General features: G+C 43.6%; 1 protein-coding gene across 1 annotated transcript in view; it reads left to right on the top strand.

Moving 5' to 3' along the window:
* Positions 1-411: 411 nt before the first annotated feature.
* The window catches only part of LOC150049719 (urea transporter 2), a 43,766-nt gene continuing 24,908 nt past the window's right edge, over positions 412-19,269 (top strand). The window contains exons 1-9 of the mRNA XM_090353176.1: positions 412-583; positions 2,074-2,254; positions 3,179-3,368; positions 4,468-4,596; positions 7,962-8,154; positions 12,648-12,795; positions 14,014-14,148; positions 14,543-14,592; positions 15,027-15,201. Of these exons, the coding sequence (XP_090209302.1) occupies positions 413-583; positions 2,074-2,254; positions 3,179-3,368; positions 4,468-4,596; positions 7,962-8,154; positions 12,648-12,795; positions 14,014-14,148; positions 14,543-14,592; positions 15,027-15,201 (1,372 nt within the window). The 5' untranslated portion in view covers position 412. The remainder of the gene's footprint in view (positions 584-2,073; positions 2,255-3,178; positions 3,369-4,467; positions 4,597-7,961; positions 8,155-12,647; positions 12,796-14,013; positions 14,149-14,542; positions 14,593-15,026; positions 15,202-19,269) is intronic.

Below are 19,269 nucleotides of genomic sequence, written 5' to 3'. Positions count from 1 at the left end.
CTTAAAAAATGTTTCTTCTAAGCCCTGGACTACGACTGGATCTGTATGAACATATCAAGTGAATAATACTGTATATGTTAAAATAATGGGCAAAATGAAAAAGTACTTCAGTGATCCGAAAGTAAAGAGACTTCTAACTAGGTTATTGGAGAAATCTTGACAGCAGAGCTGAATTTTCTTCTTGATGGGGATATTTTGAAAAATAAAGCTATGTGGGTAGAGGAATGGCTTCCTGCCACTCTGGTAACACTGGCCGTAGGAGTGGAGATAATAATACATTTGTGTCATTATTCATCCGTTCATGTCACATGCTACCCCTTCTCCAGTGTCAGAATAGCCTCAGCTAAGTCTCTTTGTTCTCCCATTCTCATTCGCCTGCTCTTTCTCTTCCCTTCCACCAGTCACATGACAGATGAGTGACCATACCCTGAAGATGTCTGACAGCCACAGCAGCCCTCTCCTGCCAGAGCCCAATTCCAGCAGACACAAATTCTACCAATCAGAGCCAAGCAGCCCTACCTGGCCTTCAAGCTCCCAAGATACACACCCAGCCCTGCCCTTGCTGGAAATGCCTGAAGAAAAGGTTAGCAATGTCTTCCTTCCAGTCGTTTCACAGATAAAGAATTAGGGGGACGGGAAGTAAATGGTGCTACTCATATTCCCTATAGACTCAGAATTGGCCCGTGAAATGCCAATGGGAGACAATAGTCATATCCATGATGGGTCCTTCCTGGCCTTTGATGAGAGCATGTGGCTCTGTGTAAGACTTGAACTTAAGGACACATAGAGAATACACATGTGTATTCACACAGTTGTACCAGGCTTTCAATCAGTGCCCAAAATCATTGCCCTTAGACTTGCTCCCCTGAATGACCCCTATGGCCTCTAGAAAAACGGCATTTGTTAGAATGCAAGCCATTGTTCATCTGAACACAGAACAGAGGTATTCTGGTTAGCTGCTGAGAAAATAGAAAGGGTTGTATACAAAACTGCTGAGATTGTTTTTGTAGATTATAATTCACATACTGTGCCAGCCAGACTTTTCATTACTGTAACAAATACCTGAGCAAAACTATTTAAAGGAGGAAAGGTATATTTGGGTTCATGGTTTCAACCCATGGTCAGCCAGCTGCATTTCTGTGGTTGGAAAGGAAGCTACCACATCACAGCAGAAGGGAAAAGCAGAGGGGAAAGCTGCTCATACTACGGCAGCCAGGAAGATTCTCTGCTTCCCAAGTGCCCTTCAAGAATATGTCCTACCAAGCACCTACTTCCTCCAAATATCCATACCTTTTCATGTCCAGCATTCCCAGTAACACCATTAAATTATGATTGTTTCTGTAGATTCAACCAGGAGAAGTCAATGTCCTCATGATACAATCACTTTCCAAAAGCTCCATCAGCTGGCAACCAAGCCTTTAACAATTAGCACTGTGGACACATAACAGGTTCAAATAATATCGCATAACATAAAATCTGCTCTCTTAAACTGCTTCCACACAAGTGGTCTTAAATATAAAGTTGTGTAAACATCACTACAATCTAATTCCAAAATATTTGCTTTATCTGAAGAAAAAAATCTCCATATCCGTAAACAGTTACCTCCCATTCCAAACACTTTATTATCTGACAACCACCATGATACTTTTCTGTTCCTAAGGACTAACCTAACAGCAGAGATGTCAGATAAATGGAATCATATTATTTGTGAGCTTCGGTGACAAGCTTCTGTCACTCAGTATAAAGTTTTCAGGCTCATCCATATTATAGCATGATGTAGTAGTTCATTTCCTTTTATGGCAAAATAACAGTTCACTATGTAAATATAACACAGTTTATCTGTGACTCAAAGTAGTGGGGTGCTAGCCTTGAGAAGAAACGCTCAGGGACAGTGCCCAGGCCCTGCATTTATGTATATTAAATGTGGCAGTGCATGACTTTGGTCCCAGAACTTGGGAATCTGAGGCAGAAGGATGGGGAGTTTGAGGACGATCCCGGCTGTATAGCAAGATCCTGCCATAGAAGCAAAATAAGGCAGATTATTTTATATCTTCTCATGGCTTTCCCTAAAAGGACCTCCGATCATCTGATGAAGACAGCCACATTGTGAAAATTGAAAAATCCAATGAAAAGAGTAAAAGGAGAGAAAGTGAGGGGTCCCACCGAGGCCCTGCAGGCCGAGGAGGCTTCAGCCTCTTCCAAGCAGTGGGCTACATCACAGGAGAGATGAAGGAGTGCAGGAACTGGCTGAAAGGTAAGCAAGCACCCAGGAAGCAAGGGGCCTGGTGGCACACAACAATCCCTCCAAGCTGGACACAAGCATTTCTTCCTCTCTCCCAAAACAAGAGCTCTATGACTAGGGGAAGTTTCAGCCCCAAGTCAACTCCAGGTGGGCAAAATATACCACTAAGCCTGGAATCCCCACAGTTTGGGAATTAAATGTATTCCCCTAATTCTAGCCACATATAAGCCATCTCCCAAATAAACTGAATGGCCACTTGTTCACCAGCCATTTATGTGCCAAATTGACATCACTCTCCCAAAAGGGCCCTATGGTTCCTTCCTTGTCACTTCTTGAATTAACTGCTCCCCTATTAGCTTCTACTTGCGCCAACCAGCATGAGTTGTCCTGGAAACCAAACCAGAGGTGGTAGAAATCTGTACATCCCCTCGTGTACACCTGGCTTCCTCCTGGTCCCAGTTCAATAATCGTTTCCACAGCTGGGTTAAAACAATTTCTTTTCCAGCTTCCTTTCTTTAGGCAACTTTCTGTGCTGTTCAGATGCTTTCCCTCAACTGAACCATAGAATACTACACAAAAAGACTTTCTTTGCCTCTTCATCCATTTGCTTGGGTCAATAAATTTCCTAGGAATGCGCTTGGGCCTTTCTTGCCAAGCAAGCCAATGGCTGGAACTGTGTTAAACTGTTCTCAGCATGGTGCCCCAGCCTGTATGGTAAAAGAACTACCACCTGCTGACAACTGACTGCTGGGCTACTGAAATATTTGGACTAAATGTCAATCCCCACTCCCAAGCCTCTGCTTCTTCATCCAGGCCAGGTTAAATGAGAGGACAATGTCCTAGTACCTACATCCCTGCGAGCCTTGGTTGCCAATCAGTGGTCCAGAGGGGGGAAGCACTGGAAGGACTCTGTTGATGGCTGTCTGTCTCTTGTAGATAAGCCCCCGGCCCTCCAGTTCCTAGACTGGATCCTGAGGGGAACAGCTCAGGTGATGTTCATCAACAATCCCCTCAGCGGGTTCATCATCTTCATAGGACTTCTGATCCAGAATCCCTGGTGGGCCATTACTGGGGCGCTGGGGACCATCATCTCAACTTTAACTGCCCTCGTCTTAAGCCAGGACAGGTGAGCTTGTCTCTAGGGGTCCCTTGGGAAGACGCAGATGGCAGATAGGTGAAGTGTTTGCTCAAGCAGTCAGAAAACCTTGTCTTAGCAGACAGACAAATCTCCTGAGTCAACTCTGAGCAGATCACTGGAAGCCCCTACAGACTCAGATGCTCTGGCTCACAGCAAATCAGAGCATCAAGCTTCTTTGGCTTGAAGCTTCTTTCCCTCTGAAGTAGAAGCAGAAGGAATCTTAAGATGTTCTTCTCTCATGGGGATTAGAATCTAGTTTGAGGAGAGCAGAATCATACAAGACAGTACGTCATCAAGAATTCAGAGAAATCAGACATACTTGTCTGTTGGGAAGATGGACGAATGAGCTCACCTTTTCATTTCAGGAGTGTCTCAGGTTGCTAGGTATAGAAGGAAATCTAATGGAAGTCTAAGATGTACCACAGGGAGAGAGAGGGGAGGAGAAGAGAAAAAGGGAGGGGAAAGAGAGGGAAAGGAAGAATGGAAAGAAGGAGAAGGGGAGAGGCAAAAGGGGAGCGAGAAAAGGGGGGAAGGAAATGCAAAGCTCTTTCCAGGTCAGGGCGTCAGTGTTCTCTCTCTATTAAACTGGGAAGTGGGTGGAGAGCCCTGAGGTCCATCTCCTGCCCAGTGTCTGTGGGGACAAGCAGGGAGTGATGGCCGTTGAGGCACACAGTGCTCTCTGGGGCTGGTGTTCAGGTGTTTCCTCTCTCTGGATAAATAATCTGAGCCATCTCACATCCCCTTCCCACTTCTCAGTATGGATCTATTTCTCACTTTGTTTCAGAAGAGAAATCTAAGAGCACTAAACCTCTTTCTGATCCAGACTCTGACCCACATTGCACAGATTAGACAGAAGTGTGTAATTTTCTAAGTCAGAAAGAGTAATCAAGGGTAAGTGTGGAAATAGTCATTGAGAAAGAAGTCGGTAGCTCTGTGCAATATTCATTGTGTGGGCTGATTTTTTTATATCATTATCAAAGGAATTGTCTAAATTGAGGAGAACCTAGAGGTCCAGGAAGGAAGGGACTCAGGGCACCAGCAAATTCCAATAAAAAAAATAACTGTTTCCCCCACTCCCGCCCCCCAGGTCGGCCATCGCCTCCGGACTCCACGGCTACAACGGGATGCTAGTGGGGCTGCTGATGGCAGTGTTCTCTGAGAAGGCAGACTACTACTGGTGGCTGCTGTTTCCAGTGAGCTGCACAGCCATGGCCTGGTGAGGTGCCTCCTTCTCTCTACTTCCAGACACACGGGACCCCACGGTGCTTGTGTCTTTCGCTGGACAGGGATTGGGTATACACTGTTGTCAACCCAGAATGTTCATAGTCAGGCTGCTTTACCTAGATGGACACTGTGAAGGCCAGGAGGTTGTGGAGATGAAATAACAGTGGCCCCTCAAAGCGGCTTAAGACCCCATGTTTCTATTATATGGCTAGAGACTAGCATTCATTTCACTTGCCCCTAGTCAGTGGAGTGTCCATCTCAATGGTGTGCCTGCTGTCATGTGAACCTCTGCCCCCCACCACTGACTTCCCATGCATATATCACACTTGTCCTAACTTCCCTCAGACATGCAGATTTATTCTCGTTCCCAGCGATAAAGCAGGCATGCATGGTGATTTATTTCGAACATCCCCAAGAAGTAAATGTCTTTCTTTAGTTTCAAAGTCTGGAGTTACTAAACACCAGTTAGTTTAATTTAGCTTAAATACTGTTTCATTACTTTTTAGGAGTGCTTGCAAATAAATTCCTACATTAAGCATTCCTGGCCATTTATTTTTCTTCTTGGGGTTTCTTTTTCCCTTCCTTAATCCACTGGGACAAAAGGATAAAGCAGTCATTTCTATGGGGATTTCTGTAATGGTCCCCATACCTACCCTACCCCCATACCCTGGGAAGAGCAGAAATTTGTTCTTATTTGCATACATCTGGTTTATAACTATGTAGATGAAGCTTCTCAGCACAGCCCCTGAGCAATGACACTGGATGGCAGTTAGACTTCAGTGTCCTTATTCCTATTTCCCAAAGAGAAAACAGTAATGCCTTACCCTGAGTGGGCTGCTATGTTACCTACCACTCTCGTGTGTTCATTAATCCGTTCATGTAGTCCTTGAAGTTTGGTCTAAGTAGGGTAGGTACTAGTGGTAGCATTTCCCAGGTTTGTTTATCCAATACACTAGGTTTTAGGGACTAGACCTTCATCTGCTGAGTGTGGGGATTTTCACACATATTGGGAATGGCTATGAACAGGGAAATGTATCTGTTCTCTCAGAGTTTATTTAGAAACATACTCAGAAACTAGTAAATAAAAGAAAATCATTTCAAGAAGTGATTAAGTGTGTTGATGAAAGCAAAAGTGAATCCAGGCTTAAATGGTCAGAGAAGGCCATTTTACAGATGAAACATTTCAGCCAGCACTTAAATGACAGGAAGACATTGCCATCTGCAGACGTGGTTGAAGGATGTTGCAGATAGAAGATCCGAACCAGTTCCCTCATTTGTCATAATCAGTAGAAACCTTGGGCTCTACTAGCAGAGATTTGCAATAGAGCAAAACCTTGATACATAAGGCCATATAGTATGAAGCTAATTGAAAGGACCTCCAGGATATTGAAACAAAAGCCATATAACGAATGATTGTTGTCCTTAAAGTACTACGTTATCTCTCATCTCTTTTGCTGTCCCTTGGATATCTCATATTGTTACAGTATCTCACTTTGTTATCTGATATATTGGATATATTTGTATTTGGTTAATTGAAATTGGATAGGGAAGGGGGGAAAACCAAGATGGGGGGGGGAGGGTAATGGGGACCAAGACATGTGAAAGGGTATCAATGTATGGGAATTAATGCACCCTCTATCTGGCAAATATCATGTAACCCTTTTATTAATTACAATAAAAAATATTTAAAAAAAGAAGATCCGAACCAGGGAAGGAAGTGTTCACAAAACAGACAAGAACAAGGAGGCTGAGGCCGTGGATGGGGAAGTAACAGGAGGCGAGAGCCGAGGAAGTGAGATGAGGGCTCATACACCCCAAAGATGCAATATGTCTTCCGACTTTTATTACAACTGTAGTAAAAATGCAAAACAGTTAAAGGATTTTAAGCAGAGATTTTAAACAGGGCTTTAAGCATGATCAGATGGCAAATGATCTACACAGTTATAAACCAAATGATCACTTGATCTTTTTTTTCTTTTTTACTTTTTATTGTTTTGCCAGGCTTGAACTCAGCCTAGGCATTGTCCCTTAGTTTTTCAGCTCAAAGCCAGTCATCTCCCACTGAGTCTCTACTTCCAGCTTTTTGGTGATTAATTGTAGACAAAAGTCTCATGGACTTTCTTGTCAGGGCTGTCTTTAAACAGTATTCCTCAGATCTCAGCCTCCTGAGTAGCTAGGATCACAAGCTTGAGGCCATTTCTATTTTTTAATGAAGTAAGGCTCTGCAAATAGGCTGAAACTAAACAAGATGCAGGCATGAAAAATGTGAAATAGTTAACTAGCACGGGTGTACTACAAATTTTAAAAAAAATTAAAGTCCTTGAGACAAATCTGTTCCAAAGAAGAAGAAACAGAATTATCCTGGTGAAGAAGAAGGACATTTTCATCAAATACAAGAGGCAGGATATATGGGACCAAAGCAAGCAAGATAGGCATTCTTAGGGTTGGGAAAATAAAACTTTTCTCTTTTGATCATTTCTATTTTTAAAATAAAAGCCAGTGAAAGGCTAAAACTAAACAATAAGAAGACAGTGAAAATGTGAAGTAGTTCTGAGTGTGTTGAAGAGTTAATGTGCTAGAGATCTGGAATAGGGTTTCTGAAGCAGCTCTACTTACCCAGATGAGATTCAGTAATTAATTAAAGCTAGGCCATTCAATTACATCATCATAGGAATTCGTGTTTTGTCGAGTCACCTCAGGAATCCATTCCAGAGGAAACTGAAACTAAGAGAAAATAATTTTGTAGTATTGATCATTCATCTTGAAAATATAGAAATGAGCTCAATCTAGTTCCAAAAGTCATGCTCTCTCCAAAGAAGAAGACCAAGAGACCTGGGGATATAAACAGCTAACAGCTCTATCTCACCGGACAGTTCTCACAATGTTCTTAGTAGTTTTACTGAGTCCACATCTATGTATTTATCTATAGACATGCAGCCTCCTCCTATATAGACTCAAAATAATGTTATCTTAGCCCAAGGCAGTAGCTGGTATATACCTGATGATCCCAAGACAATCACATTTTGTAATATTTTGTTTGATTTTTTTGTGTGTGTCTTAGGAATCAAAAAATCGGTTTTACATATCCTTTTTTAAAGTATTCTTCCAGTGAATTATATTTGATTTTTCAATGTATTTTCAATATATCATTCAAAACCATTTCACAAAACCATGAGCTTAACATGAACACCTTGTTCTAAATCCCCAATCAACAGACCACTGGAATCTCAAGGATCTAGAAATGATTATGACAAGAAGAGGGGATGGCAGGCAGATAGTACAGTGGCTGGAGAAGACAAGACAGTGTTGCCCTAACAACACTTATAATAATTAATCCTTTCCCTCTTCCATCTTCAGCCCAGTTATTACTAGTGCTTTGAACTCCATCTTCAGCAAGTGGGACCTGCCTGTCTTCACACTGCCTTTCAATATTGCCGTGACTCTGTACCTTGCAGCCACAGGCCACTACAACCTCTTCTTCCCCACAACGCTGGTGGAGCCTATTTCTTCAGTACCCAACATCACCTGGACAGAGATTGAAATGCCCTTGGTAAGTCATGTAGGGGTAGTGAGATGAAACCCCTGGATCCCACTGTAGACCTTCTGGATAGTCAGGTTTATAGCTTACCCAAGGTCTGAGCTTCATTGGAAACCACATGACAGGCCTCGGCAGCAAGTAGAAATGGTGGCTACTTTACCCATTCCGCCTTTCCACAAATCTCTGTTGAACATCTAACATGTGCCAGACACTTTTTCAGATATTGGGCATACACAGGAAATGAGGCAATAGCCCATGAAACCTACATTCCGCACATGGAAAGAGATAAAAATAGTGAGTAGATAAGCATTACATTGATGTTTCAGGATGGCTGTGGTTTACTGAAAAATATTAGATAAGATAAGCAATTTGATAAAGGGGGCAAAAAACTAATGCAATTTTTAGTTAGCATTTTAAAAGTATTATTCTGGACATCAGTGGCTCATGACCAAAATCCTACTCAGAAAGCTGAAATCAAAGAAAGTTCAAAGTCAGCTTAAGCAGGAAAATCTTTGAAACTCTTATCTCCAGTTAAGCACCCAAAAGCCAAAAGTGGAGTTAAGTGGTAGAGTGTCAGCCTTGAGTGAAAAAAAGCTTATAGAGAATACTCCCAGGCTCTAAGTTCAAGCCCTAAGGCTAGAACTTTAAAAAAAAAAAGTATATTATCAATATAGGACAAACGGCGAATTTTTCTATAGTCCATAGCAATTTTTCTCAGGCAAGGGGGATTTGGCTCCTTGGGCGCATTAGGTGATGTCTGGAGGTATTTTTCTTGTTATCAAGACTAGAGAGGTGCTATTGGCACCTAGTGAGTAGAACTCACTAAATCTCCCATGAGCATAGGTCATCTTGACCTGTCCTCAACATAGAACTGTACAGTCTACAATGTGAGTAGGTCCAAAGCTGAGGGTCTCTGCTTTCTAACCTACTCAATCTACTTATATCTCAACCTACATTCACTTGTTCCACTGATCTCTAGACATTAAGAATAAAATAATACGATTTCTAAAAATCTATGCTAAGACTAAATATATAGAATTACAATTTATGCTGTGGTTCCAGTGGTAGAGAGGCAGCCTTGAGCTGAAGAGCTCAGGGACAATACCCAAGCCCAGAGTGCAAGCCCCACTACCAACAAAAAAAATACATTTTTTAGTCTTATTAATAGGTATACAAATAGCAAACAGTTAACACTGATAAGCAAGTTACTATATACCACAGTCTTCCAAGCCCTGATTATTATATTACCTTATTCTGTCCTCATAATAACCCAGTACTATGGGTATTAATATTATCCCTGACTGCAGATTTTCATCTGTGGGACAGAAGCAGTTACCCAATGTTAGCATCTGTGCCTAACATCCGAGAAGCCTGACAGACCCAACTTTGAACCACTATACCCATAGACCCCATCAGGTCATGTGCCTTCAGCTTGAATAAACACAGTGAGATGAAACCCACTACATCTCAAAGCAGCCCCAGCCCAATATGAGATGCCTTTAGTGCTCTTTTCAGTCCTCAGAAGTCCATTTCCCTTTATATATCATCTAGGGACTCTAGCTCTGCATTCTAGACTACTTCAACATAATCGCTTGTATGATAGTCTTCTTAAATGTTTAAAGTGTAACCCATGCCCTTCAATATTATTACTATGATAGGACTTTGGAGCCCTCATTGCCAGGTCATTCCTTGTGATCTAGGTGTGCCCGCATCTCCAAGCAACTTTCCCTTGGTACTCAGCTCTGCAGTATCACCCCCAGGGTCCTCCAGGGCCAGCAACAATCGAAACCTAAACGTGTCGAGAAAGGAAATGCTCCTTTGCTTCTGGAGCAAAGGCTAGGGCACACAAAAGCTTTCTAAAGATTTTTACCTTGTTAAATTTTACCTTTGACCTGGATTATAATGGAATAAGATCAGAGGCAGATTCCGGACCTACACTGAAGGACTATTCAGGAAAGCCCCCCTGACCAATGCAAAGCTGCTGGGATGGAAGCAGAGACAAAACTCGGACAGAATTGTCAATGATAAGGCCTAGGGCATGTAGACTCAGTGTGCTGATTCCTACCCATGAGGCTTTGTCTATTGGACAGCCATAGGCTCATGTGGCACCCCACACTGAAAAGCTGGACAACCCAGTGCTGAGGGGACCAGCATGGTGAAGGTCACAAAGAAGAGATGCCTCCTGTGCATCTTCCAAATACACAATTAAGAAATTGGGGCTGGACATAAATATGAGCACCTTAACACCCCAAGACCACCCCCTCATCTCCCCATTAGCCCATCACTCAAGCCAGCTTCCTTCCATCCCATCCCATCAGCCTCTATCTAAATTTTGAAGAGCTGATACCATTTCCTCTTTCCACAACAGCGTTGAGGACTTGCTCTTCGCTCAACTGAAGTATTGTTTCATGAGCATTCTAAGAAGTATGAGAAGTACAGGTGCTCAGTAAATTTCCACACATACCTGACTGCTTTTCACCCCAGGGTGTCAGCTGCAGCCTGGAGAGTACTGTGGTCTCGAGGCAGGTTGTCTTGGTGCACAGCCTCCAGGATAAAATATGGATCCCAGCAGCTTCATTCTAAACCCAGGCTCTCTTCCAAGGCCACGTGGCCCCTCATTCCTCTCATACTTGACTGCTTGGGGCTCACCACCTGTGTCCCTGGATAGAAATGGTGGAAGTTGAATTCCCCCCAGCATTCTACATTCCTGAGATGTTGGCCAGTCGTGGGATATTTGTTGACCAGACTTCTAGTATGTTCTGCACACGTAAGCTGAGTTCTCTACTCTGGTACAAAGTGTCTTATAGGTTCCTACAAAAAAACACTGGGCCCAATCCTGCCTTTTCTTTCACAAGTTTATAGCTGGGTTTGGATATAAAAAAAAGGCTACCCATTAGGAGACAAAGGGTGACCAAAACTTGAAAGCTCTCTAAGTCTCTTCAAACACGATTCCCTAAAGGAATAAGACTGGTTCCAAATTTAAACCAAGATATTACAAAAAGCAAATGTTCATCTAAAAATGCAACTGGCTCCCATATCTATAGCCTATCATCTGTACTTAATCCAGAGGACCCAAACTCTGTTTCACCTTTGCTCATAGCTGTCAAATCAGACTCTCTGGAGAAGCCAGCCATCAGTATGGCTGAAATATTCCCAAGGGACTCCAATATACAGCAAAATATGAGACCCACAAGCCTATAATCCTACTCAGGAGGCTGAGATCTGAAAATCGCAGTTCAAAGCCAGCCAGGGCACTAAAGTCCATGAGACTCTTATCTCCAATTAACCACCAGAAAACCAAAAGTGATGCTGTGGCTCAAAAGGTAGGGCAGTAGCCTTGAGCTGAAGTACTCAGGGACAGCACCCAGACCCAGAGTTCAAGCCCTATGACCGAAAAAAATATATATAAATGGGATCCACAGGACCAATAGTACACATTAACTGAACACTTCCAGAATCCCCAGCCATAAAGAGCCTTTCCTCTTAGAAAGCCAGATGTCCTAGTAATTCAGAAAAGCACTACAAAATGCTAAAGCAAGAAGGTCATTTGCCAGGCCAGGCTCCTTATATAGCAGAGGAGGTGACATTGCCTAGAATGAGGACATGACATGCCTGAGGTCACACAATGAGCACAGTATCTAGTAACCGTTAGATTCTGCATTCCCAGGCCAAGACTCACCCAGTTCTACCAGTCTCCCTCTTTTCCTCTTTGTCCTCAAAAGACTCCAAACACTTGGACAACTCCATCTGGCCAGAGGAAGATCAGCTGATATCAGTTCCCAATTCATCATCATCAGCCACTCCTAGGCTCATTGACACTATTTTGTTCAAGTCAAAGTCTGTATGTTTCACACAGTACCTTCCCACAATGCTACGTGCTCTGACAGGAGAGGAAACATCTCCTTCCAAATGGCCCACTACCTTTCAATGGAGCACTCCAGGGGCAGCATCCACAAAGAGGACTCCTCCACAGTTTCTTAATGAAGAGATAGTAAATGACTTGACCTTCAATTAGGGATCACGTTCAAAGGCTCAGGCCTAGAGGCCACTGGTCACTGTAGCTCTTCCTTTTCCTTACATCTATCAGAGTGGCCCTGGAGAGTTCCACTATGTCTGGTGGAATATTTGCGATTTCAAGAAGTCTACAGAAAGGCCCCTAAGACCTGAAGCCTGCAATGGCAGCCTTGAAGAAGCTATATTCTGACTCCCTCAAAACTTCTCCTCTGGTAGCAGAGGCCATCTCTGTAGATGCATCCATGCCTAGCCTCCACGTGGAGGGCTCCCCTGACTACATGAGGGATGCTGGATGCCTGGTAGGTGGTGGAGTGAGGAGCTATTTGTTCCAGCTCGTGCCCTCCCCTACTTTCTCTCACAGGGGAGAGCACAGTCACCCATCTGTTCCACTCCATTACCTTTCCAGGAATGGCTCGGGTCCTAGGCCTGTGGCCAGGTCTTTGCATCATCAACCCCACAATCCGGTGACCTGCATTCTGTTGGCTTTGCAGTTGCTACAAACCATCCCTGTGGGGATCGGCCAGGTGTATGGTTGTGACAATCCCTGGACAGGCGGTTTGATCCTGGTGGCTCTGTTCATCTCCTCACCACTCATCTGCCTGCATGCAGCCATTGGATCGATCATTGGGATGCTAGCAGGTACGACAGAGCCTCTGCTCCAAATGGAGATCTTTGCAATCATTTTCTAAGCTCATTTCTCCCCCATGCACAGCAAATATTCTACTTACTCTCTTTGGTGGAGTTTTAAAACACTATCAGTGGTAGGGATTTGCTTTTTCCTTGTGTGAGCCACCAAACGAAGCAAATTGCAGTGGCAAGATGTATGTAGAGATGTTAGGAGCCTGCATACTGTGCCCTGAAACTAAGGGTGAAGGGGAGTAAATGAGTGGAGGATGGGGAGTTGACAGGGTACCAGCTGCACGTGGCCCAGCACTTGGAAGGTTTGAATAAGCTGAAAAGGAAAGGCCTTCTCAAAGTTAGATTGGCATTGCCCAAAACAGAACTTCACATCCCTGCACATACGTGGATGAATGTATGCACATTTATGTACGGATCTGTTCTTTCTTAAACAGTCTGAAAAATGAGTATGGGATCATTGGAAGAGAAAGATCTATATACATACATACATATATATATATATATTCCAATGTTTTGCAAGAAGACTTTTGAAAGCAGAACTTTTATTTTCCCCCTTTTGAAATAATTTTAAACTCATTAAAGATTACATAAATAAAAGTAATCCAAGAGGTACCCGTGGATCTGTTTGTTTGTTTGTTTTTGTGGATCATGGGGGCTTGAACTCTGGGCCTGGGCCCTGTGCCTGAGCTCTTTGGCTCGAAGATACCACCCTACCCCTGGGCCTGGGTGTTGCCCCTGAGCTCATCAGCTCAAAGCTACCACCCTATCCCTTAAGCAACAGCCCCACTTCTCCTTTTCTTTTTAATGGAGATTAGAGTCTTCCGGAACTTTAGAGCCCAGGCTGGCTTTGAACTGTGGCCCTCAGATCTCAGCCTCCTAAGTAGCTAGGATTACAGGCATGAGCCACCATGCCCACTCCCATTGCTTTTGTTAAATCCAGATTCACCTAATGTTTACGTGGTGCCCTTTTGCTGGAACATTCCTATCTCTCCATTTATCAGTGTGTACATACACAAGTTTCCTGAACCCCATGAAACAGAACACTAAGTTGTAATTTTGTCTGCTGAAAGCGAGACTGCTCTGGTTAAGAGGTAGGGCAGATATCCCCTCATCCCAGACCTAGTCCCATCTCTGTGAAGACAGGGCCTTTGGAAAACAGTTCAGAGACCACTACCTTCTGCTCACTTGGGAACCCTCTTGTGTCATCTTGTTCCACAGCTCTGACAGTGGCCACACCCTTTGAGACTATCTACATGGGACTCTGGAGCTACAACTGTGCTCTCTCCTGCATTGCCATTGGGGGCATGTTCTATGCCCTCACCTGGCAGACCCACCTGCTGGCCCTTGTCTGCGGTTGGTATTGGGGAAAAGGACAACCACGTTACTCTGCTTATTCTCTCCCTCAATGGTGATGTGCCTGTGCTAGCCTATCCCAAAGTCAGTGGGGACACGTAAAGTGTGTGTATCGATGCCAACTCTAGGTAAAGTCACTTTGGAAGTGGGAGGGGATGTGAAAGCACTAATCACTGCCCTCCAGGGATGCACAGTGTGGGGGAGAGAGCCAGAGGAGAGCAAAGAACATCCGACAACTATCAGATCTCAAGGTGTAATATAGACCCTGAGGCCACAGGAAAGCACACGAGCCGTGTTATCAAGGGGAATTTGTGGTCAACTGGAGCAGTGGTGGAGCAGGAGAGAGGAGCCAGGTTTAACAAAGCTGAGTCTCATGGTCTTTTGTCCTCCACAGCTCTGTTCTGTGCCTACATGGGAGCAGCTCTCTCCAACATGTTGGCGGTGGTAAGTATGGAGTCTCCTGAGAGTGGGTTATAGATTATGGTACTTTACCCAAAGCTTCCGTCACGTTTTGTTCAAGGTTCAGCTGAGAAATAGTACAGGGTTGGGATGTAGCTCAGAGTGAAGCAGTTGCAATGTCCGGGGTTCAATCCCCAGTACCAAAAGAAAAGACAAAAAAAGAATGCTGTACATGCATGTCGTGCATGTGTGTATATTAAAAGGAAGGGACCATAATATAATGAGTATTAGAGAATAGGGTTGGAGAGATGAAGTTAAGGAAAACACACAATCCCTAACCCTTGTGCTCAGAGAGACCAACACTTCAGATCTCTTCACCAGGGCTACCCATCCTCACCCTTACACATCCTTCTCCCAAGTCTCTAGCCCAGCACAAGACCAGAAACATTCTCTATAGACCCCAATGTTTTCATTTCCAGGTTGGTGTGCCACCAGGTACCTGGGCCTTCTGCCTTTCCTCCCTCATCTTCCTGCTCCTGACAACCAACAACCCTGCCATCTACAAGCTCCCACTCAGTAAAGTCACCTACCCAGAGGCCAACCGTGTCTACTACCTGACGATGAAGAGCAGTGAGGAAGAGAAGTCTCCCAGCGGTGATTAGCTGAAATGTTCCTGCCTGACTCCCTGTGGTCTCTGCTCTGGGGCCATCTGCTCAGCACTCACCTTCTCTGCCTGTCTTTACACCTGTATCAAATGAAGTATACCTGTGCCTCCCTCTCTCTCTGAGGCTGATTTTTTCTCTCTCTGTTCAAATTTTTATAACCATTCCATGTGCATCATTAAAAGAAGTTGGTGATGAGAATAACAGAGATAGAAATAAGGAGACTGATTTACATAGTGTTGGCATAAAACAGAAGTCTTTTGGAAAGATAAGTAAGAGATAGATGATCTTAGCCAAATATTAGTGGCTCATACCTGTTATCCTAGCTACTCAGGAAGCTAAGATATGAGGATCAATGGTTCAAAGCCAGCCCAGGCAAGAAAACTCCATGAGACTCTTATCTCCAGTTAACCCTCAGAAAACCATAAGTGTAACTGTGATTCAAAGTGGTAGATTGCTAGCCTTGAGCAAAAAAAAAAGCTCAGGGATAGCACCCAGGCCCTGAGTTCAAGCCCCAAAACTGACCAAAAAAAAAAGGATAGGATCTTTTTACATAACTAAGTAATAGATGCTACAGAACTGAACTTGCTGAGTGGCTTCTAGGCAGACAACAGAAGTGGGAGTTGAGTTAAGGACACCTGCTGGGAGGTAAGGGTACCTTGCCTGGGTAAATAGGCACCTATTGCCTAATGTAGAAAAAGAGGAATTGTCATACACAGAAGAGAGGGATTTTATAGTGATGGAGTGTGGAGTTTTAAAGTCTAAACAATTAGGGCACTTCCAGGATTTAAATGAGCAGTCTTAAACATTTGAATTGTGACTTCTAGTAGCAGTCAAGGCCTCTTTCCCAGGATCAAAAGTCTATTTCTTCATTAGCACTTCCCCAATGCTTTGAGCCTTTAAAATTCTTTCACTGCTTCTCTCCCCAGTTCCCTAGTCCTGAAGACACTGGTACTTTTCCAACCATCTTCTACCGTGAGATTACTGATCATTTTGAAAGTGTTTCCCTTCCAGCTATGCCTCTACTTTTTATAAGAATTCTTATTTGACGCAGAATTACACATTCCCAGTGATTCTATGCCCATTTGGATTTCATTAATTTGACTAAGCATTCTTAGTAAGAATCATTCCTCCCTCCTCTTTTACTGTCTCCTGTCTTCTGATCTCTGTAGAACTCATTCTTTGAGTGTTTTCTTCAAATAATGCATGAGGGAATATGCATGTCCACAAATGGTATTTCAGTTACGTATCAAGTCTCTGAAGTTCAATCACCTCCATCAGTTTTCTATATGTTTTCTTCCTTCATTTTCTGTATCCCAGATTTTATAAATGAGAAGTGAGTCTGAGATCAAACTCATTCATTTTTTTGTAAATAGCCTATGCTTTCTTTTTTGGTAACTGTAAGATATTCTTTGGACTTCAGAAACTTTATGAAATTAGGTCTGAATGTTATTTCTTCTCGTGAATCTTCTTTTGACCTATCAGCTCATACTTTTCTTTAGCTCAGAAACTTTTCTTTTAACATGTGTTTGTTACTTTTTCTCCTTCTCTTCCATCTTCTGTCTCTGGAATTCCTGTTTCCGCATGCTGGTGATCCCTGTTCTCAGTCAAGTTGCTTCACTATTTTTACCATGTTTGCTCTATGTATGGATGTTTTCTCCCACTTGATCCTCAAGCTACTGCATCTTTTCTTCACTATCATAGATACATTGAAGGTGTTGATTGGGAGGAAAAATCACATATCACAAAGTTTGTAGGATGAGGGCTGAGATTGAATCCTCATGTAGATGTCTATTATTTTGTTGTTGTCACCTATCTCCAATTGTCTCTGAACTCAGTTACAACTTCTGGTGACTTATAGCATCAAAACTCAACCAGTTTCCTCATTCCCTGTGTTGGTTGTCCACGTCTGTCAATATTCACAACCCTGTGGACCCACCTCATTCCAACCCCAGGGCTGACAATAAGCCAGAAAAGAATCAGAACAGTCCCTGACTTCAAGGAATTCATTTGACAAGAATGTGGTTGTCCAGACTGATAGACTCACCTTAGATAGAGACAAGGCTGGTACCTCAAACTAGACTGTTGATATACACTGATGTTCGCAGTACCATTTCATTTTGAAAAGAAATTACCTGGTCAGTTTGTTCCTCTGCTTAGGAATGCTGTCATATATGAGTTTAAGAATTACAAGAGAGCCAGGCGTAGTGTCTCACACCTGTAATCCTAGCTCCTTGGGAGGCTGAGATCTGAGGATCAAGGTTCAAAGCCAGCCTGGGCCCAAAAGGACCTGAAACTCTTCTCTCTAGTTAACCTCTAGAAAATGGGAAGTGAGACTTGACTCAAAGCAGTAGCCTTGAGCTGAAAAGCTCAGGGACAACTCCCAGGCCGAGTTCAAGCCCCATGACCCCAAAAAAGGGGGAGGGGGAAGAATTATAAGAGAAACCTTCGCCTTTATATCTCCTTATCACCTGTTTCCATTACCTGCTACCCAAGCATTCCCAGCCATCCCTTTGACTCAAGGCTTTGAATCTGTTAAAATATAAACCATCTTGAGAAAGCAACACAGTAAGCATGATCAGTCGCGTGCATCTTAGGTGGAAGAGGTCATTTCTGAGAATAGGTGTGATGAAAAAGGAAGAGAGTGCAAAAAGAAAACACAGGCATCACATTCTGAGGTAATCTTTGGCCAAAGCGAGCATGCAGAGATGAGGTCAACTAGGGCAAGCGTGGGGCTGCAGCACCCCTGTCCCCTTGGAAATGGCAGGGGGCTGACTGTCTTCAGTTTAAAAAGGAGAAATAATCCCTACACTTGGAAGGTAGAGGCAGAGTTCAAGCCTGGGCTACACAGTGACATTCTGTGTCCAAATTAAAAAGAACAAATGAAGTGAAGGATGGAGGGTGAACATGTATGCCCAGATACAGAGTAGGCAGATGCAGGAGGATCACCATCTAAAGCCCAGCAAAACAAGTACAGCAGCCAGGCACTAGAGGCTCATTCCTGTAGTCCTAGTTCCTCAAGAGACTCACATCTGAGGATCAGTATTTTTAGAGCCATCCTGGGCAGGGAAGCCCATGAAACTCTTACCTTCAACTAACCACTCAAAAGCCAGAAGTAGAGCTGTGGCTCAAGTAGTAGAGTAATAGCCTTGAAAGAAAAAAAGGTCCAGGGACTGTGCCCAGGAAAAGAAGAGAGGAAAAAGAAGAAAAGAAGGAGAGGAAAAGGGATGAGAGGAAAGAGAAGGGAGAAGAGGAGGAGGAGGAGGAGGAGGAAGAGGAAGAGGAAGAGGAAGAGGAGGAGGAGGAGGAGGAAGAGGCGGAGGAGGAGGAGGAGGAAGAGGAGGAGGAGGAGGAGGAAGAGGAGGAGGAGGAGGAGGAGGAAGAGGAGGAGGAGGAGGAGGAGGAAGAGGAGGAGGAGGAAGAGGAGGAAAAGAAATAATAGCAAAAGCCATGGTAATCTGCAGAAGAGTCAATTCACTATGATTAAAGCACATAGCAGAGCATGGGGATGAAGAAATAAGTAAGCAGAATTTGAATCAGTAGGGAGCAGGACTCTGTAACAATGCAAGTTTCCTGAGCAATCATGTCCTATAAGACTGAGTTCCTGGCTCAAGCAATGCTGGAGCAGCTGCACTTGATTTGGATGGCAGGCTCAACCCGGTGATCAGTGGAGCCTCTGTCTTCCAAATTTCTATGATTCCATATGGCCCTGAGTCTTCAGAAGAACAAGGAAGAAATACCACTAAGGTAGCAAAACCATAACAATATGGAGGCCAAAGATAACAAAGACATACTTTGGGTAGCATCTTTTTCCTCCTTTTTTTAAGCCTTTCCTAAGGTTTGATCAATTAGCCATTTGATGATGATCACTTTACCAAAACACCCAAAAATGTTTGCTGACATGGACATGGCATCACTCAACTGGCCTTGTCTTTGACCTGCTTCTCCCACCCCTCTACCCTCTTGACCATTTCTTCTTCTATACACCTCTGTAAGATCTGGCCACCACTTAAGTCTGCCATGCTTGCCTCTGAGCCTATATCAGACTGTGTCCCTGTTT

The sequence above is a fragment of the Megascapheus bottae genome, chromosome 19, assembly GCF_031878675.1.
Source record: "Megascapheus bottae isolate mThoBot1 chromosome 19, mThoBot2.hap1, whole genome shotgun sequence".
NCBI lineage: Eukaryota > Metazoa > Chordata > Mammalia > Rodentia > Geomyidae > Megascapheus > Megascapheus bottae.
Note: the sequence above shows the minus strand (reverse complement) of the source record. Positions and strands in the feature narration are given on the sequence as shown.